At 37.3% G+C, this 22,564-nt stretch overlaps 1 protein-coding gene across 1 annotated transcript in view; it reads left to right on the plus strand.

Annotated features, from left to right (window-relative positions):
- Positions 1 to 586: 586 nt before the first annotated feature.
- fbn1.S (fibrillin 1 S homeolog) overlaps positions 587 to 22,564 on the plus strand; it is a 118,771-nt gene continuing 96,793 nt past the window's right edge. The window contains exons 1-6 of the mRNA XM_018255422.2: positions 587 to 897; positions 1,013 to 1,259; positions 14,386 to 14,468; positions 14,834 to 14,932; positions 18,434 to 18,529; positions 19,462 to 19,557. Of these exons, the coding sequence (XP_018110911.1) occupies positions 1,078 to 1,259; positions 14,386 to 14,468; positions 14,834 to 14,932; positions 18,434 to 18,529; positions 19,462 to 19,557 (556 nt within the window). The 5' untranslated portion in view covers positions 587 to 897; positions 1,013 to 1,077. The remainder of the gene's footprint in view (positions 898 to 1,012; positions 1,260 to 14,385; positions 14,469 to 14,833; positions 14,933 to 18,433; positions 18,530 to 19,461; positions 19,558 to 22,564) is intronic.

Genomic DNA, 22,564 nt, shown 5'->3' on the forward strand with positions numbered 1-22,564 from the left:
GCCTGATATTGCCTACCTCAAGGTGGTAGAAGTTACCAGATTTTGGGCCCTGTACCCTAGTATTCCGTTACTTTGCTCAATTTCAGACAATATGGGGGCAAAAATCTGCTGGCCACCAAAATGTCTAGAGGTTAACCTATTTTACCAATATTTATTTATTATGGTTACACCCCTGGTGGTGCCAATCTGCGCTAGTTTGCTTCATAGAAAAATATGGGAAACTGTGAACATTTGAAAAATAGTTTCACAAATATTCATTTGTTTTTTACTCCACCTATTGTGCTATTTTTGGGCTACTTTTGAAGTGCCTCTTGGCTAGTTTTGGGCTGATTTTGTAGCTGACTTGGGCTGGTTTTTGGAAATTAGACCCGGCATCCCTGGGCCAGGGGCTTTACATTTGTCTCGGTCTGTCAAACACCACAGGTATTGCCTCCTGGCAACAACAGAGACGCACTTTTATAGACAGGTAGTAGTTGATGCTGAAACTTAGAGGCAGCAATAGTCATGGCAGGGGGAGTCAGGAGCCTGAGAGGGTCGGGCAGGGAGTGTGTGAGAGACCAAATGTGAGCAGCACGCACACTCCCAGTCCGGCCAAGAAAGGCCGAGCTTTTGCCTGGGAATGAGCAGCCGCAGCTCCTCGCCTCTCTCTCTCTCTCTCTCTCTGTAGGATGTGAATGGGCGGGTCCATTGGTCCACTCAGCTTTGGATCTTGTGTGTATTGTCTCTAACGGCCACTTTGTTGTATAAATTCTAAGTAGCATCTGTGTGGGCAGCACAAGGGCCACATGCCATGCTGGAGTGTTAGCTGAAGCACACGCAGAGCTCGCAACATTGTCACCTCAAGCTGCTGCTGCTGCACATTGTGGGCTAGGGCAGTGCGACCTTCTCACAGTCCAGGTCTGTCGCTCATGTACTTTGCAGCTACTTGGAAGCTTCTATTTGGGGGACGTGTAGGGGAAAGTGTTGCCCCTGTTGTTTCTCACTTGGTGCCCTTCTTTCTCTTTTTGGACAGGACTACAGATCTGAGTGAGATTGGATCAGAGGGAGAGTTGCTGCTGCTGCTGCAAGAGGAGGAGGATGAGGCTACTGGGGAGCCTGTGGGGCTGCTGGGCACTTACACTGCTGCTGCTCCTGTGTGTTAACTCCAGTCACACCGCCGACAAAGATGCAACGGCCGCAGATAGCGCCAAGGAGCCCAGAGCCAGCAGAGCCAAGAGGAGAGGCGGAGGCACAGGCGCAGCGCACGATGTACTTAAAGGGTAAATCACTGGCATTTTTATCTCTACTTCAGCTCAGGCACTGGCCACGGCATGTACTGACATGGACTTAGTTGTCAGTTCAGCGGCCCCGGGAATAATGTAGCCTTACTCATTAATAGCGAAAATCGGAATTAGGAAGCGGTGTGGTTGCTATGGGTAACTGCTCTTTTGCGCTTAATGGTGTTAGTGAATCATGGCCGTTTCCCCTCATTATTTTTAAGTATAATCAGGGGGTGTCCACCAGCATTTATATATTTATATGTTTCCTCCTTATTCATAACATTGTTAGCAAGTATCATTTTTTTTTTTGCCTGTTAGCCCTGTGCAGTATTTATTATAACATTAGAGAAAGGCCCAGAGTTGTTGAGAGGGGGCACAGCAGAGGTACTACCAAAACTGATGATGGATTGATTGGTTACAAAGTGAAGGCAGTTGCAGGCTGGGAGAAGTGAAGAACTTCAGTCATGTCCATACATTTCTATCCAGCTGTTCTTAAACGACAACCCTTGGGATCCTCTGATATCCTGACAAGATGTCAATCAATGAGTTGCATTCAGGTATATCCTCCTTTACCTATTTTTTTCTTTTTCAGCACGCACCATTTTAATGCCAGACTGGGTTTATTTTCCAGTGGATGCAATTATTAGTGGCAGCAGGGCCTTGGGCAACAATAATCAGCTGTGGCAGTGCCATCGTGTATAATACAAACTGCAGTTCTCCAGCTGTTTCTGTAGTACAGCTCCCAGCATTCTCTGACCGCTGCTCAATTACAACTGGCAACCACAGGTTAGACAGCTGTGATACTTACTGACAGCATCTTGCCTTACTATAAACACAGCAACCCCTTCTCAGAAAATAAATAATTGTGTTGGGCAGAACTTTTTTTTTGTTCCCACTGCATACAACTGGTGCTCGGTGGGACCCAGAGAAATGACCCCTGACTGTACCCCTAAAGAAAGCTTCATAAATAACAGCGGCTAACAGCAGACACCCCGCCTTCCATATATGACAAGAGCAGAGACTAACATCCAGATTGTTTAAACAACTGCCAGGGTTTCTGCTGTCTGGGGTTTCCACAGTTATAAAGCTGGGGTGGTTCCCCTTGTGGTAGGCAAACAGTGGAATTTTCATGCTGAATTATATACATGATAGACTGTAGAGATCCTGAAGGCAGGGTAAGACCCTTACATCAGTTTTATTGCCAGTTCTCACAGATTTCCAAACAGATAGTGCATAGTCTAGACTCTAGAAAGATAGTTTTCTTCTCCATAAATGGAAAGAAAACTGGAATTGCTCCATTGCATAATACAACTGTCACACAACTTTAGCATTTATTATATCCTTTTCCGTTTAGTGTAAATAACATTTCAAATCATTTTTTGTAGAATTGTGTGGCCTATGTAATCCTCCCAAGCCAAAAGATTTCTTTCCTGCTAGGAGCATTAGTCTCTCCCAACTACTAGATACGTTGTTTTTTTACTAGATATGTTTTTCTGTTTTTCTTTTAGGAATTTCGTCCAAAACAACATAAATATTATTACTGTGACACCTTAAAATGCAGTAGCCAATCTGCCCATGTTTAAGCAGTTAACAAGAATGCTGGAAGTTCATCATTGTTTTAACTAAGTGCAAACATTTAATTGTCATAACATTTGTTCCATACCACCCAAAAGTATCAAATCCCTATTTTCATATTCTAGCTAATGCATGGATTAACAAAATAAGGGATAATGACTTGCATTATCCCAACATTAATTCAAAACCCCCAGCAAAAGGCTCAGTTATGCAGTGGCGTCAGAACCATCTCCCCCTTGCACCCATGATTACTGTGAAATTATGGTAGAGAATGCTGCATTGTGGGTAAAAAAAGTCAAATTTTGTCTGAAATTGTGCTAGCTGGACTTGCAGTCGTAAATGACCCTTTACCTCTGCATTTGCAAGTAATTTGGCAGCTTCCATTTATATTTTTGTAATATATACAAAGAAGAATGTTCTGTGCTGCCTGAACAAAAATGGAAGGTGATTGCATGTACAGTGTTTTTATTTTCTCTTTATATTTTTTTAAATGTTTTGCCAGTTTCTGTGTATATGTGGTGGAGCATTCTAATACTGTATGTGGTGGAATATTTACTGTATTTTCTTGTCACTCATGCCCTGTCAAGTAGTGAAATAGCTAGTAGTGAGAAGTGCTGTCACTTATAACTTGTCATATTTAGTGGTGGGCTAGTTACTTTATTGTGCTGTCATGGGTAGTAGAATAAGTCACAGGAATGGAGAGCTCAAACTCCCAGAAAATGACATCCAAGCAGTGATGTCTGGTGCTGAACTGGAAGATCAACGCTTTCCACGGGGTCATAATAATAATAATAATAATAATAAATATATCAAGTCAAGTTACCAGAAGCACACCAAGTCAGTTGTAATGATGCAAAAAATATGATTTATTTAGCCCAAAAACACATACCAAACGGGCAACGTTTCATGCCCGCAAGAACCTTTATCCAGGGTGGTAGACTAGTCATTGTATTCTCCTGTCGCTCAATCCCTGTTATATGTTGTTTACAATCTTATCACTTATACCCTGTCATATGTATGTCACTTTGCTATGTAGTGGAGTATCACTGTATCTTTTTGTAACTATGGACTATGGTGTTGAATAGTCCTCTCACTTGAGAAGTAAGATAATCATCATAAAATACTGTCACTCCTAGATTCTCATATGTGGTGTCACCTTGACGTGGCTTGTGAGCATAAATATTTTAGCCAAAGTGTGGTACTTACACCTCATTTTTTTGTAATAATTATTTTTAAAGGAAAACCGTACACTGACAATCTTTCTTCTTCTTTTTGTGGTGTCACTCGTATCCTGTGTAATCTGATAGGACAGTCACTTCTGTCACTCATACATTGTCATATATGGTGAGATTGCACCTCAACATCTTGTAATTTGTTCATAAGTAGTGGAATAGTCACTATTTCCTGCTGTCCCTTATGCTCTGCCATAAGTGGTGACACTTTATATTCCTGTGTGTTATTCCCTACCATTTGTGGTGGTTAGTCACTGTACCCTCCTGTTATCTGTACCCTTATATGCTGGGATAATTACTGTATCATTATATCATTTCATTTTCAATTCGCCACGCATTCATGCAACCGAGCCAATATAAATTCTGTGACTGAGCATCTAAAATAAAGACATGGATACTGGGGAAAGACTCTTAAAGTGGACTTGTCACCCAGACATAAAAAGCTGTATAATAAAAGTCCTTTTCAACTGAAACATGAAATCCAAATTCTTTTTTTATTAAAGAATTCATAGCTGTTAATTAATTTAAACATTTCAGCTGTCAATCAAATTGAGGCATAGAGGCAGGGCAGACAATTACTTTCACTTTCCATTCAGTACTTACTATATGTCACTACTCTCCCCACATTCCCCCTCCCTCTTCACCGTTACATTGTGTAACCAGTGCATGGGGACGGACATCAGGTTCACCATTCTGGAGCACAAACAAGATTTTAAGATGATGCAAGGCTTGTGTCCAGTGTCCACAAAATGGCTCCTGCCTCCTAGCTATCATTATGAGTTCCCAGATCTAAAAAAAACAAGATTTAAATAATTTATATAGTGTAATTAAAGTTAATTTTGCTTGAATAACGAGATATAATAGGATTTGGAATTCTTTTTTCGGGTGACGTGTACCCTTTAATCAAATGTAAAAAAGTCATCTTCTCTACCAATATGCTGTGAACTGGGACAGAATAGTCTCCATACATCCTATATAGACTGTACTTAAATAAATAACTCCCTTACCACTTAATAAATGCCATCAACATCTTACCACCTAATAAATGCTGCCCGACCAGTTCTAATGAATGATTGTGGTTACGTATGGCTGCCAGAATATGGCGATTCCCTGTACACTCTGATTTATGGAAATTGCATTCACATTGTAGCAGGCAGCACAATTCTTGTCCTAATGATAGAATATGGTTAATAAATAGCAGGACTCGCGTACATGCCAAAATATGTTAGCTATGTGCAAATCTTTGGTAACAGATAATAAACGTCTTGTGAATTATTTTAAGAGGAGAACATATTTCCCTTTGCTTTTCAGAAGCCTAAGCCTGACACATTATAAAGTGTTTAAGTGTTAAGAGGTATCATATACTGCATCCTCTGGGTAATGAGTTTTGGATGTTTTTTCTATTTCGGTCTGTTATCAAAGCGGCTCTCAAACATTGACTTTAACGTCTGTGGTCCTCTGGCCTTAATTATGCTATGTGTTGCACCAGTGGTTCTGAATGCATAGTTGGTCAAAGGGACGTAAAGGAGGGATCTGCATGTCTCCGTCCATAATGCTTTATGGGAGAGTTAAAATCTCTTTTTTGGCATTAAGGCAGTGTTATGTATATGGCATAAGGTAAGCAAATATCTTCTGTTTTCAGGAGTCTTTACACTGCACATGAAGGACTTTTTGGCTCCTTTTAGCCGATTTCACCCTAACTAGGTTAGGTTCTTTCCTACTTTGTGTGGAAGCACGATTTTGGTATCAGAATCTCATTGCTTTCATCCCCCGCGAGCATGCCATTAACTCAGCAAAGACTTGGAACAGGTACAGGAATCTAAGTGGCCTTTTAACCAAGGATTTATATTATATAATGCTGGACATTTTTAGTTTATTTGAAACTGCTGACTGACATTGAGGAGGAAAGAGTGGCCCATAATTCAGTGCAATTAAAATGATGCTGGAACACTGTCTGCCCATATCAAATCATTCTAATTAACATAGGCATTATTATAAAAATGCTTTACAATCCAGGTTTATACATATGCATCAGTACACAGAGAAATGTCACAAATATAACTACCTTTATACCAACACTGAAGATTTGCATCCTGGCAGGCTTCAGTAATATCAGTGGTAGAATCAACTATGTCTCTCGCACACCCTGTAGATAAATAAAGTAGCAATCCTGGTGCACTAAGGTAGAGGATTATCCCCTTCAAAAATCCAAATAATCCAAATGCACACAGGATCAATGCAAGCAAGCTGCCTTGCTTGTTTATTGCGAATTGCAATGCTTGTCAAGCATCAGTACACAGTATATACAGTAATATCAGGACATATATACAGTAATATCATGACATATTAACTGGATACTAGGCAATACTAGTTGCTGGCTTACTGTGAAGGGATTAAAATACTATGAGATGTCTGTAGGAAAAGAGATGTGTGACAAAACAGCTATTAATTTGAAGTGAACTCAATTCTATACATTTAAATATAAATATATATACTGAATTACATATTCTGTACATCATGCCTTTACTTTTTCTATTTTATTGGACATAGAAGCTGCCTAAATGTTTGTCACTTTTTAGTTGCAGTACATTGTGATAACCAGTAGGTGGAACCATGTTCCACCACGGGGCTCTCATTATTTATTTTACTCAGAGGTTTCAAAATTAAGTACTTCTCTGAGCAGTTTTGCAATTACTATGATTTTTTCTTTTTTTGTGGTTTCTATGATATTTGCAATTTTATATTGCTAGGCAGGCGTCAGCTCAACAGCTCTCTTTGAAGCCCAATGACCCTAACTTTCTAAGCACTTTTGGATTCACGTAACGCTAGGGTTGCTGAACCTCAATTGAGCCAAAAGATGAGTATTAGGAGTCTAAAAATCGAACATGACTGTAAATTGCAAATGTGCTTAGAGAAACACTATGGGGTTGTTTCTTAACGTGCTATTTTTTTGCGGCGTCCGTTTTGATACAGAAAACCCGAAAAAGTTGTGGTAAAGAAAGACAGATTTTTTGTGATTTATTATACCCCGAAGCTGTTCCAAGTCCGAATCCGAAAATTCTCCATCTAAAACCTGCAGAATTCATGTGAAAGGCAATGGCAGAAGTCTTAACCATTTGAAGATGTTTTAACCCTCACAACATGTTTGGAGTTCTCTGGTTTTTCACGATCTGATTTTTTCAATGTTTTTTTATTGATAAATAAGGGCAAATAGTGGATTCTAGTTGACTCTAGTCAACTAGTTTAGATTACTTTTTTATTTAAAAAATCTGAAAAATTCAGATTTTGAAAAATTACCCCCTTTATAAATTTATACCAATTCATTTTTTTTTTAAGTTCCCTTTTAATTACCTACAGTAACTTAAAAAGTTCGATCAGAAATCGGAGAATTGCACCTTATTATCATTATATTACCAAGTGCAATACAATAAAAAGGGTGTATACATCAAACATAAACATTTCACTAAAATACTGACCAATACAGCACATAACATGGTCCTAGATTTCACAACTTCTAATCTAAAAGCAGAAGGCGTTTGAGACACAAGATGTGGGGTTGGGCAAAGTCAAGAGTCTCCAAAGTGAGAGTTGTGTCTCTGAGTATTGCTATTATGAGACAATGCATATAGGGTATAGTGAATGTTAAAGTGGTTGTTCACCTTCCACACATTTATTTTCCAGTCCAGTGGTTTTTAGATCGTTCACCATACACAAATACTTTTTTCAATTGCGTTCCGTCTTTTAATTTTTACCATTTTCCCAAAATTCAAGTTTAAAATGTAATTGCCCTTTCTTTAGTGTCTCAGTCTGGCAGCTCAGTGACCTAGGAACAGATTCTGAACTATTACAATTTGCTAAATTTAGTTGATACAATTAGTTGATACATTTTAGCAGTATCTTTGGAATATTAGCAACTATTGTATTAGGGATTCTGCTCAGCAGGGACAAAGCTAACAAATGTATCAAGTAACTGTATGAATTTAGAACAGTTAAACAGTCGACGACCCCCCCTCCCAGACCTGCTTCAATATTAGAAAAATGATCAAAAATAGAAAATAGGAAGTCATTGGAAAAAGTCTTAATTTCAGGTGAACTATCTGAAACCAACTGAGTGAGGTGTTGATAAAAAGATCATTAGGAGACCATAAAATGTGGTTGGTGAGTACTTGGAGATAAGCTCAGAGATGTAGTGTGGGGCACAGATCACAGTTGTGAACTGCTTTGAACTCCAAGGTCAGTAGCTTGAGTTTAATCCATTAAGGTAGTGAAAAATTGTTTTTTTTCTATAATTCTAAAAAAACTCGAAAAATTTGAGATTTATTAAGTGAAAAAAAACCCCAAAAACCTCTAAGGCTAAACATTGCCAAGTAAATGTAGTCAAGGTCTTATAGATTAGTATGTATATAAAATGAATTATTTTTGTTACTTGGTTAAATTTGTTTTGTATTGGCATATTTTACATTATTTAGAATTGCAGTTTTTGCTTTGTATTGTTTGTAAGGTAAAAAGTTTACTTTTTAAGTTTATTAAGTATGTTTTGTTTGCTCACACAGGGATCCCTAAATCATTTTCTCATTGGAGGAGGAAACATTTCAGTTGCTTACAGTTGTTGTTGGATGAAGTTGCTGGTTCACTGACTGATTCATGTATTCATTCATGTTTGCTTATATTCCATATGGCTTCCATGCTTTATTGGCCTGATGTTGTGTATTGAATGGGAGGCAAAGAGCTCTCAATTTACTACTGACTCCGTGTGAGTTTTTAATAAACTGTGGCTTGATATATTAATTGTACAGATTTGAAATGTGGTTTCCTTTTCTGTCAGAGACGCCAGTCGGACATTGTTCCCACATTGTGCTTACTGTTCTTACGGATAGTTGCTAGAATGACTCATTTGGTACGAAGCTCCTTTTAAAGCGAGGAAGCAGTCGTTGTCAGGGCTTAACAAACTTTGTGTATGATATGTTTTTGGCTTTGCAAGCAGGGATGTTGGCACTCACTAATAATTAGCATTTTGTGATAAATGCATTTTTGTTTGATGAAATTAGGTTTTAGTACAAAGGAATTATTAACATATGTGGAGGCAGTAGAATGGCAGTGCCAAAACTACTATCACATCTAATCCTTTTTGACCATAGGCTAAACAATGTTCTTTCTAGCTGAAGGCCCATGGGCCAGCTGTGACCCTCCATGATATATTTGTAGCCCACAGCTTACCCAAGGTAATTTCATGATAACCTAGCCCACGATTGTGTTCTGTTTTGAATATTGGGCACTAAACCAGGTGCACAGCCCTGGCACGAATACTAGTAGCTTTATTATCAATTGCCAAAATTATCAATTAACCCCATATAATCTTTGAATCCCCATACTAACATCTTTAGATTAACGATAGAAGTGGCTGATTCCTAGCCTGTGGAAAAATGGACAATGAGACTCAGTCGCTACACTGGCATCAGCTTTCTTCTTTACCTGCACCCGAAACCACTGTGTCACCCTGTGGCACACATGATGGATTTTGGAGTATAAATGCATACTTGAGAATTTTAGTGCCAAAATTCAACATGCTTCCTGAACTAGAGCCAATGCAGTGGTTCCAGGTGCAGCCAAGGAAGATGGCTGATGTCAGTGTAGTGGCTGATTCTCAGCATTATCCGTCATCACATATAAACTGCGCTTTGTCATATGTCACTTTGCATGAGACTCATTAAATCTTTTGTTGTTTATCACAATAAATAACGTGTATCTTGTAAAAAAAAAGACAGTATTAATAATGTTATTATATATTAAAAGAAGATTCTTGTAGCTATATTGTGCACATGGTAATACTTTAGTTTAGCTTTTCCTCCTTCTGGAATCTGCAGGATTACTAACATAGGAACATAATCATTTAGATTCATCTTTTTTGTCTAGCAGCAGCCTAGTTGATCGAGAGGAAGGTGAAAAACCCCTTCTGAACTTGCTTTGGGGGGGGGGGGGGAGAGGCGGCACATTCCTTACTTGCAGAGGGCAATTGAGTCAGTCCCAGGATCAACTTCTACTAAAACTTCAGTCAGGAATGTACTATAAAAAAATCTATAGCACCTTTAGATTAATCCTCCTTTCATCTAATCTCAGTGGATGTCTTTGTCTCTGCTTGAAAAATCTACTGGTATTGTATGGCACCCTCATAGGTTTATACATAGTTATCATATCCCTACTTAAACACCTATTCTACAGTGTAAGCAGTCTCGGCATGGCCAAACTTTCTTCATAACTAAGACATTTCATACCCTATATCAGCTTAGTTGTTGCTCCTTGAATTTATGCTATTTCATTAAAGCAGTGGAGACCAACACTGCACTGCACTGCCAATAGTAGATAATGAGCTGTGTGCTGTATAATTGTCCCCCCCCCACTTATGGTTGCATAGCACATGAATTATCTTAAAGTGATACTGAAACTAAAAAAACTACTTTTTAAAACATGAATGTACATTTAAAGTTACCTATAGGACATGTTGATCATTTCCTACACCTGACTGTTTTGCCAAACTGACTGTCCCATCTCAGCCTGTCAGTAAAAGTTTCTAATACTAACAGACTCCTGCTGCACAAATATGGCAGCCCCCTCATAGACAAACACGGAGAATCATGGCCCGCTGCCGTTCATCATCCTTGTCCCCATCGGGACCAGAGCAATGCTGATTTGCGCACGGGAAATTAAAAAAAAACAATATCTACTGTGCATCCCCAGTGTTTATGAACCAATGTGGGTGTAGTTGGGCAGCCTTTCCCCAAATCCAGGCCTGTTTGCTATTTCCAGTAAATCTTGCAAATAATAGTCCATTATTGTTCACAGAGAATATCATATAGAACTAGACTGACTTCCCTTCCCCATTGTTTTGTTCTCAGACATACTCCCTTGGTGCAGAGAAATTATGTGAAACTGTATTATTCTATTACTGTTGAGAGATCAAAACAATAGCTGACCAGGGAGAAGTTGAAGATGTTTTGTATGTGAGTAACAATAGTAAAATAAATACGGATTAATATACATTTAGAATCAGGGGCAGATTCACTAAAGGGTGACGTGGCTAATGATAGCGATATTTCACCCGAAATCCCATCCGCAGGGACATTACCACTCTATCATTCACACTCTATCACAAGGCGACTTTTCACTCTAGCGAACGGGCGTAACGCTGCAAATTCACTAAGATGCAAATTTTACTGAACATTACCTCTTTCGTCACAGTTTCCTTCACCACCTCAGACCAGGCCAACTGCTTAAATGAAGCTACATCTTCCTCAATCTTATGTCAGTTACATCATACCCTATCATATCATATTTTACTTTAAAACACTCGCACTGCCAAAGTCCCAGGACGCAACTTTGCATTTTAGTGAATTAGCGTAGTGTTAACTAATTTTCACCTGGCGAAGAGGCACGAAATGTGGCGAAGTGTTCTTCGGCGACGATTCGTCCTTTAGTGAATCTGCCCCTTAGTTTGTATGTGTCTGTTTCCATTTTGACATTCTTTCACATAGAGGCAATGAACTTTTGGGGTGTGACTTTTTACCATTTCTGCAACCTTTAAAATGGAAATTTCTGCAATGATGTTTTTTAAGGGTATGAAAACAGATAATGTTTATAAAGTGCCAATATGGTCTTCAGTGCTGTGCAAGAGAAGGTTGTATAAATATAACATGTAGGACTCATACACAATACCCCTGTGTTTAGTGGCACTTAATGAACTGGTTTGATTAATTGATCAGTAGTCTAATACCATACCAAGTTGTTGCAACTATTTTTGTTTGCAAACATTTAAGATTGATCTGAAGATGAGGGAGAGTTTTAAAACCCTTTTTCTAAGGATACATAATTTTCTAGCTATTTTAAATGTTATTCTTATTAGTACACATCATTATTATCCCTTCCAAACCATGTTTATCAATCTTCTCAGCAACAGCTGGCCATACAGTCAACTCTTCTGCTATGTGTTGACGTACTTAAACTGTTTATTTGATACAGTAGATTTAGGAATCTCAAGAGATTCCATGGAGTGATTAGACAATCTGTATTAACTGTTTATAGCGTAAAATAATATTGCAAACTATTCCAGTCTGTTCTGCAGTAGGGCTTTCCAAACTGTGTATTGCTTTGTTGACAGTGTGTTATTTGTATATAAAGAACATAAACAGAGTTGTCATTTTTAAAACAGCCTCATTTTCCAAATAACATTGTAAAAATGACAAGCAGCGCTAAAATGTAAAGCATGAATGCTCAGTAATCCTATGTTAACTGTGAGTGTTGAAAATGCTGGATTAATGAATGTTTTATCACTGGCAAGAAGCAGACATTCTTCTAATACTGTCTAACAACATGTTGGAAAGGGGTCAATCTACAACTTTCATCTAACGACGTCTACTAGATGAAAATGGTCGACAAAGCACGTCATCAAAGTTTGACCTAATACATTGGTCTTCTTTATACTTATTGTTCTTGGTGGTGTATTTGATTGGGCAAACCATTGGTTTTCTTCTTTAATCTGTATTTTTATTTACATAGTGCTACTTATATATAAGCTCTACACATAAAAATAATACATTCATAGAACAGATAAAGAACAATAAAATAAGATTATATAAATTAATATAAAAATACAATTACATTCCAAATTAAGTGCCAAGCAAAACAGACACAAGAGTGAGGAGGTCTCTGTCTTTTGGAGCTTACAATTTAAATAAGCTCTATTTGCATTTGAGTGCTCCTCAAAGGCTGAGTTATTCTTTATAAGCCCTGGCCTTTGACCTGTATTGCTACAGACCCTAGAGCTTAAAATGAGAGCACTGCACCGATTCCTTTAGAATATCACCAGCACATTGAGTAGGTGCTGTTACTATAATGTGGTTGTCACGATTGTTGATAAAATTGTAATCCTTAAGGTAAAATTTTAAAAGCTCTCAAGCTTTTGTTTGCTTTCTTTTGGTTCATAGAGACAAAATCTGGTACAAGTAAAAAAGTATTTTAAACCACCATGGTTTGAGGCCTGTTCTTTGTAAGATGCTTTGGAGGCCCTAATTCATGGAGCATGAAGCATAATCATTTCAGATTTAGCAGCCATTAAACTATTTCATTCTGAAAGGTAATGTCTACATTAAATTCTCCACTCAAACACTAATAGGATATTAGACCAGCTTCCTTACTCTTGTGTCATATTACAGTTCTGTAGCTATTTACAATATACATATACTGTAAACCTGCTGTCCAGAAAGCTTGAAAATACAGAAATGTCTATTCCATAGTATCTTTCTTTAATAAATACTTAACTAATTTGTTTTTGCTCAGGAGTTATAACACAGTACCTTATACTTACAAGCTAACCTAAATCCCTGATGATGGTAAAACAATCCAGTTGGGGTTTTATAGGTTTAAACAATGTTTAGCAGCCTTAAGGAACGTGCTCCACATTACCCCACCCAAAGGAAGGAACAAATAACAAAGCCAGAATAGCAATAGCCAGGAAGAGAAGAAGCCAATGGAAAGGGATGCCATATGAGAATTGGTTCAGAGTTGGCTATCTGTTGCTTAAGTCCAGAATAAACACAGAGTTGTTATATGAGGGAGAACTAGTTGCCTTAAATCAGTGGCTGTCAGACTATTTTGGTTCATGTTCCCCTTGAAGGACCAATCTATTCTCAGCGTTCCCCTAAGATCATCAGATTATAGATACAGGAAACCATTGGTGCATCATCAAATGAAGAATATGGCACATATGTGCTCACCCCAAAACTTTTTGTAGCTGGATTTTCAGAGGTATGCAGTAGAGCAAATAGGCTTTTTCACAAAATCTCAATCTCACTCTAACTGGTCCTCCTCCCTCAGAAGGACAGCCCTACAGTCTGGGAACATCTGCCTTCATTTCATGTATGAAAGGTTGTATGGGAGGCTTGCCAACTGCCCCAGAGTGTGTTAAATTTTCATGGCTATCTAGCTCTTGCTAGATAAGTAAGACTCTATTTGGACAATGTGCTTAATGGAGAAGACACATAAAATGTCCTTGTCACATCTGTATAGCTTTTATTAGACACCATGTCATGGAATAAGGGAGACCCAGTCTTTCATTCATGAAAGACAGAATATAAATAGCCATTCTGCATATTTCAGGCAGTTCTGGATGTTTCTGGGCCAGCCTGTGTGGGTTTAAGACACCCTGTTTAGCAATTTCAAATGTGGAAGTAAAGAAAAATACTCAATGTTTTTTTCCTATATCTTTTGGTTACAATTCTAACTGCTATATATGCAGATGGGATTAATGTGCAGGTTTTCTCTTTTAGGCCCAATGTTTGCGGATCGCGGTACAATGCTTACTGTTGTCCTGGATGGAAAACCCTACCTGGAGGGAACCAATGTATTGTCCGTAAGTAATCTATATTTACTGTACCATTTGTTAGTCTGGCAATTAAACCCTAAGATATACCTAAGATAAAAATAAAGAGAACTACTTTTGGTTATATTAATAATTTGACTGCTCATTAATGTCTTTGAATATGATTGCATAATACATCGATTTCACAATTTTTAAAATATTTTTGTAGAGTTGTTGATACATTATACAGTATATATTAACAGCATATCTGTGTTATAGCTAAAGCGTTATAATAAATACTAATATAACCAAATAGGCAGTGCCTACTTCAAAAAACATTAAAATGCTTGAAAGCAGGAATATTAATAAATGCCCTATGTAGAAGATTGTTAATTTTGTTTTACATTTCTACACAGCTATTTGCCGGCATTCTTGTGGAGATGGTTTTTGTTCTCGGCCTAATATGTGCACTTGTCCCACTGGACAGATAGGTCCATCATGTGGATCCAAGTCTAGTGAGTATAAGCATGTTGAAGTGCTTTTTCATATCAATTTGTTTGATGCTTCAAAACATAAAGTTAAGAGCACATGAAACCTGGTTAAAGAGTTTAATCATTTCATTAAATATTAATGACTTTTTACAGTTTGGAAATCATCTTGAGAAACAAATGGGCACTTCCTCCCACATTAGGAATGGTTTATAATTCTTTCACTAAGGTATAACCATGGGTCTTATGCACTGTTTCTATAAACCTCTTGTTACTCAGAGATTTTGTGGTGGAACAGACTAATTTAAGGCATTTTGTACATGAAGAGAAATTTCATAAATAACTGGTGAAAACAAAATTGCCATTAACTTCTCAAGTTCCACTAATTACATTTTATTATATACTTGGCCCAGGCAGCACTCTGGAAATATTAATATAACATTTAGTACAACAAATGTTGGAAATATTGTATTTTGGATGCTAGAGAGAGCTTCTGAAATATCAATTAGATTTTTTTTTTGCAGATTGGAAAAATAATTGCCAGCAGTTAAGATTCCACTTCCCCCAGATAAAACTGTGAATTAACCATTAAAGGAGTATTGCTGCGAGAACAGAATTCAACATGTTTTTTCCCCTACAAAATTAGTTAGATGCCATTCATCAAGTTTTTTTGCTCAGAATGCAACTATATTTCTCAGAATTGCAGCATTTCTGTGCCTGCAGCAATCAAGTGTTTGATAGTAAATCAGGCATAAATAGACTCAATTTGCACCTCTGGGTTACTAGGCAGCATTTAGGTGGGATGTTTCCTTCTATTCTGCATGGTTCAGCCTGTACAAACTGGAAACCCTATAAGCACAACATATAGAAGGACACCTGCATTCACCATATGATGGGGTTAAAATAATGTATGCCTTGTTTCTTGTTTTATAGAAAAGGTTGTTTAGCCAACTTGATACCACACACAAACCTACACTACTGTATTAAGAATTGCATTGAGTTCTGCTCCAATGAAAATCTATAAGGCATGCACAGTAGGCACCTCTACCTGTTTTGGTGAATGACCCCTTTATTCTTTTGGGCCCCATATGAGCTATGAAGGGCTTTTATGGGATCCTTAGCAAAGTTAGTGGTGATTTGTGATGTCATGTTTTTTATAAATTGAATCTGAAATCAATGTGTTTTGGTCACACACATTATGACTAGCTCACCTTGATCTCCACCAATTTTTGGTAAGCTGGGAGCTAATTGTGAGGTATTCTAAAAGTATATCCACCACATGATTGGACAGACTAAACTTTTCCTCCCTTTCAGGGCTACATTTTATTGTAGGAGCTCTTGTTTTTGTCAAAAAAGTATCCTTGCAGCTGCCAAGGGGAGCGCAAACTGTCAGTGCAACAGTATAGTTCATAAGAGCTTTTTGTGACTCAGCTAAGCTCTGCAGTTCATTGGAGGTGCTGTCAGGGTAGACTGGGCTCAAAGGCTTCTTATTGGGATCAGTCAAAAGACTGAGTTATTTTCCTTTTACAGAGACATTACATGGAGGCAGAACTGTGATGATTAATAAAAAGCTGGGCTATATCAAACCTGCAGTTTTGGTAGCACAATATGCACACATCATCATGACAAAGGGACTTCTCAATTGACCTTTCACTTTCAGCCATCCCACTGAACCTCCTTGTTACATACCTTAATGAAACACCAGGAGCCAGAAATGATGTAAAATGGCCACAGCATTTACTCACATTTTATCAAATAAATAGGACCTTGCCAGCCCCTCCCCAAGGCAATATTCAAAGCCAGAATCGCTGAGATCGCTACTACTGTATGCTCTTCAGTTCCTCACTTGAGATCAGTACTATGTCTTTATATCCACCACTGAGTATTAGGCTGCCTGTACCTACAGAGAGGATGGCCCAAATTCTTTTGATCCAGAGGAAGGCAAAACACCCAGCCTGAAGCCAGGGCCAATTATGCCTCAAGGGAAAAAATTCCTTCCTGATCCATCTGATTTATTAAGAATTCTTCTGCTTCATTATACATTTTACAAATGGACTTGAATCTGAAAAAAAAAGGAAAAATATTTATTGTCAGATAACATATAATGCCGTCATTGGATGAGGGAAATCTTTTACCACATAATTGCAGTGCAAACTCTTCCTCAACTACACGCAATCACACAAATTATAGCACTTGCACTACACACATAATTATAAGCCAACTGTGTTTTGGCAGCAACCAGGAATTCTGTGTAATGAGCTTGCTTGCCATATAATCACAGTGTAAACTGCTTCCACTGCTGCCATAGAGTCTGTAAGGGTCCATTTGCACAGCATTTTTCTTATTTGGGGTGCATGGAAGTTCGACAGAAACAATAAAACAAATAAAAACAATGCACATAGGCAGTCTGCGTATGTGCTGTTCCACGCTACGTTGCACTTTCCTTTAAAGGAGCAGTTACATCAAAATGGAGGAATATGAAATTGTATTTTGTCCAAAATATATGTTTTTGCAAACCTGATATGTATTTGTGTGTGCTTATATACTGGCTACTTTCAGACCTAGTTGTTTAGATGAATACAAAACTATAAAATGTGTAGCCCTACAAAATGAAAATAAGGAATCTTTCATTATGGCTTTATAGGTTCAATAGGTAAGGCAGTAACTAAAAGATTGCAATGCCAGGCACAAAATCTTGTTAAAAACTGGTGTTCCCCTGTTCATGTGATGATTCATCATGTGCTGAGTCAGCTGCTCACATAAGCACACATCATTCAGTGATTCTGCTGGAGCCAATGTTTTATGAAAGTACTTGCATTATCACTTAATCACATGGTAAAATGTGATTGACTGTAGCCAGGAATTCTCCATAATGACCTGTTTGTCGCTTATACACACTATAGATTTTCTGTACAAGCATGGGACCTGTTATGCAGAATGCTCGGGACCTGGGGTTTTCCGGATAATTGATCTTTCTGTAATTTGGATCTTCATACCTTAAGCCGATGAGAAAATCATTGTAAACATTAAATAAACCCAATAGGCCCTATTGCAGTAGGGATTAATTCTATCTTGGTTTGAATCAAGTGCAAGGTACTGTTTTATTATAACTGAGAAAAAGGAAATCATTTTTAAAAATTTGGATTATAATTATTTTAATGGAGCCTTTGGGAGTAGGCCTTTCCATAATTCGGAGGTTTACGAATAACAGATCCCAAACCTGTATTGCATTCTGGCTTATAGTAACACAGCACATGTTCTTCTAGTACAGCAGGGAAATCTGTGTAAACGCTTGCCTTACCAAATAAACACACTTCTACTGCAGCCAAATATTATAGTTAACAAGTTAATCATATAATTTGTTTCCATTTCTATCAAAATGACAAAATCAGGATTTTTTTTGAGGTCAGGGGAAGTCATATTGAGCTTTGAATACAAGTAGTTTTGTCATATTTTACTATTAAGCTATTACAGTATCTTCTCATGAAATCATTCAGTTTTAACAGTGACCTTTATTTGCATTTTCAGTCCAGCAGTGTAACATCAGATGTATGAATGGAGGATCTTGCAGTGATGAACAGTGCCAATGTCAGAACGGATATACAGGGACACACTGTGGCCAGCGTAAGTACTTAGGGATTTCTAACAGAAAATAAAGAATTGCTTACTTTTTCAGGCCCCAAACCCTGCCTCAGAGAGTTATTGGTGATGTCGAAACTTCATAGTGAACACATGGTGACTATTGGAACTTGGTGTATAATTTACTATATTCACTTTAATTCCTTTATTTGCATCAATATAATAAACAATCAATTAAAAAGAATCAATAATAATCTTGTGAGAATAAGGCATTAAAATGTTTATTTTTGCAATATTAAGCTGCTGCATCTGGTGCTACATGGCATAAAACCAACACCTAAACATTGTTCTTGTAGATGTGAAAGGGTTATCATTGCTCTCCAACATCCTGAACTGGATTAAATCTAACTTCTAGCTGTTTCAATCTTTGCTCTAAGACCTGTTTACAAAGTTCAAGAAGTTTACACCTCTTGTTTGCTTACAAATACCTGACTTCTGGTGTATTCCAAGCAGCCATGTCTATGAATTTTTGGTTGACCAGCAAGATAACATGATGTCCATTAACATCACAGTTTACCCTGTTACTTCAAAAGAGTGATCAAAGTGTGTGTAAAAGGCCAAAAGGATTCTTTTTGGCAACAATTTGAAATAATTGGAAATTGATAAAATTCCATAAAAATGATTTCTGTCTACAGAGAATCCCTGACCTTCCATTGCCCCCCCCCCCCGTCGTGCTGCAAAAAGTAAAATCCCACCCCAGCTAAATTAAGTTTTCCTTTATTAAGATCAGTCTGATGTTTAATTCTGTGATGTTTTGTCTTTTCATTTTTATCCTTTCTGTCAACCGGCAGAGCTGTGTTACTTACACTGGGTTACAATTTTGATGGACTTATTGTAATATTTAATGCATATAGGTACTAGGTACCCATAAACCTCTTACAAACACATGACTTTCATTTTTATCTAATAATTTACAGCTGTCTGTGAACATGGATGCCTAAATGGTGGCAGGTGTGTTGCACCAAATCGATGTGCCTGCCCTTATGGTTTCACAGGACCACAGTGTGAAAGAGGTGAGTGATTTGATAGCCGTCCAGCATGCATACTCTCAAGGCTTAGTGTGCAGGATGAACTATTTTATATTTTATAAAAGTTGTCATTTCTCATTGCTTTATGGATTTAGGTAAGTAGTTATGAACCCTATATGTCAAGTCATAAAGTATATTAACCAAAAAAGTGTGACTTTTTTTTTGTAGATATTTAATTCGGCTATCACACACAGATTTACTAAGGTTCGAGTGAATTTTCGAAGTTAAAATAGTTTGAATTTCGAAGTAATTTTTTGGATACTTCGACCATCGAATAGGCTACTACGACTTTGACTTTCGAATTCGATTCGAAATAAAATAGTTTCGACCATTCGATATTCGAAGTACTGTCTCTTTAAAAAAACTTCGACTTCAATACTTTGCCAAATTAAACCTGCCGAAGTGCTATGTTAGCCTATGGGGACCTTCTACAGCATTTTTCTAAGTTTTTTGAGGTCGAAGTAAAATCGTTCAATTGTACGTTAAAATCGTTCGAATCGTTCGAACGATTTTACTTCGACCGCAGAATACACAAATTCAGATGAAAAAAGTTCGAATTCGATTTCGAAGTATTTAAATTCGATGGTCGAATTTCAAAGTATTTTTTACTCCGATATTCAACCCTTGATAAATCTGCCCCTTAGATTTTACAGCAGAACTATTGTGTTTAATACACAGTTTTGTCTATACAGTCTATAAATAAACAAATGGGGGAGGGTCCTCCTTATTCTGATTGACCAGATGCCTAATTGGTTATGTCCCTGATGCATTTTTGATTATAACACAATTAGGGGCTATGAGTTCCAGTCAATTTGGATTGGGATCTTAAAACTGCACAAAAAAATTAAGTCAGTAATACTTCAAAGAAACTAGTGAATTTTGACAGGCTTGCTTATACATGCAGCCCTTAATATTTTAATTAGATTAATACAAAGATATATGGTAATGAAACAATTAAGATATATTCCCCCTTTTAAGTTGTGCAAAACACAGAGGTAAAATTGCACTATAACATTAACCCACAGGAAACAGACATTTGCTTTTGGGAAGATTAAAATACATTTAAATAAGTCATTTTGGGGTTATGACATCTGTGTTAGATTTAAAACCAATTTCTGTTTTTTTTATATACCTTATTAAAAACACCTCTGTATAAATTCACTTTACTTCCAGATTTAAAACCAATTTCTGTTTTTTTATATACCTTATTAAAAACACCTCTGTATAAATTCACTTTACTTCCATTTTACTCTGTTCTTCTCTTTTTTCCCATTTTCATGGCCTTGCATGCTGTATCTCTCTCGTCCTCCTTACACCTTGTCTATGCTTGCTGGTGTCTTCTGCAACTCATGCTTTCCAGTCACAGCAAAGAATGGCACTGGAGATTAATTCTTCCTTCCTTGCACAATAAAAAGGTATTAGCTTTTTTCGTTACCTGTGGTTTTTGTCTTTATTTCTTCTCTTGTATTTGGGTACAGCACAGCTTTTTTGATGCAAAAGCATAATAAGCAACTCCAATATACAGGAATTAAAATTGTAAATAGTTTTGAGGTTACTTTGTAATTTTTTTTTTGTCTTTTGTGTTCCTATTTTTGACTCCTAAAACTATCCATCTGTAGCCCACTGATTAGCAGACATGGAGGGAGATTGAATTTTTGCTTCTGTAGGTGGAGGCCTTTTTTCATTTACATTTGGGAATCAGAGTTTTTCCAGATTAGCTTTGGTGAATACGAAATGGAATCTAAACCCTAATTGAATATTTAATTCCTCTTAAATTACCTTTATCTGAAAAAAAATTGTGATATTGAATTTTGTTGATCCCTAAATATTTGTTTCAACTAGCACTACTATGCCGACTTGGATGTGTTTCTGTTGACAAAACGCCTGCGTCAAGTTGGACACTACAGACGCAGGGTGCAGCATTTGCATTTGCTAGTCATGTCGGACGAACGCTGCGACTCCATCCGACTTTTGTATTACTTAGCTTCCGACTTGACATAATCAAAGTAGCTGTAAAGATAGTTTGAAAAATCTATTCTGTGAGTTAATTTGTCACAACATTTCTCAGGAAGATGTTATTATGATGCAAAAATGTTATGAAAAGACTTAATGGACTCTGGAGAATTTCAAGGTCTGCTGGCACCTGAGGCTCTAAATGGCACTAAATAGACTCAGCACTGTAGAACGGGTTCAGTTTTTGTAACATTAACGTTGATGTTTTGAGAGCAAGGTGGCAAATAAAAAACATTTTTGCTGTTGTAAACTACTACTCCCAGAAAACATAGTCAGCCACTACCAGTCTGAGGATGTTGGCTGTTTAAAAGCTCTCTGCACAAATCAAATAAGTGTAACCTGCTAACCCTTAATTCTGGTGCCTCCCAAAGGAAAAACAACACAAAATGTCTTCAGCTAGAAGCACATTGTATGGGTTTTCTAGCAATATTTTATAGTTTGGGAGGGATGTTCTACCAGTGAATGGTTGAAGCCCTCACATTACACAGGATTTATGAGCTGCATACATGAGATTCATGTGTCTCCCAAATACCAGGGAATATTCAGCTGTGGAAGATGTGGCTTCCTTTCCGAGGAAAGAAAGCCTCACGGGAACATAGCCAGAAATATTAAGATTAATGATAGGTGAAAAAAGGGAACCAAATGCTTGTTACAGTCCATATGCAGTTGTAGAAATATATATATATATATATATATATATATATTATATATACACACACACATATTTAACTGCCCTTGAGCAAAATAAGAATGTGCTCTGAAATTTAAAAAAAATGACATTGCATCTGAATACAGCATAGTACATTACTTGAAAAATACACCTTAACAAATTACCGGAAATGATCTAGAAGAACCTGGCTTCTTAAGTTCATCGTAGTAGAAGAGAAAGCCAAAATGAGGGAAGGGAATTTATATGGTTGTGTTTAAATGTATCAATGAATGCAATGAATGGAATCTGGGATGGAAATTCTAGAGTATA

The sequence above is a fragment of the Xenopus laevis genome, chromosome 3S (assembly GCF_017654675.1).
Source record: "Xenopus laevis strain J_2021 chromosome 3S, Xenopus_laevis_v10.1, whole genome shotgun sequence".
NCBI classification, from domain to species: domain Eukaryota; kingdom Metazoa; phylum Chordata; class Amphibia; order Anura; family Pipidae; genus Xenopus; species Xenopus laevis.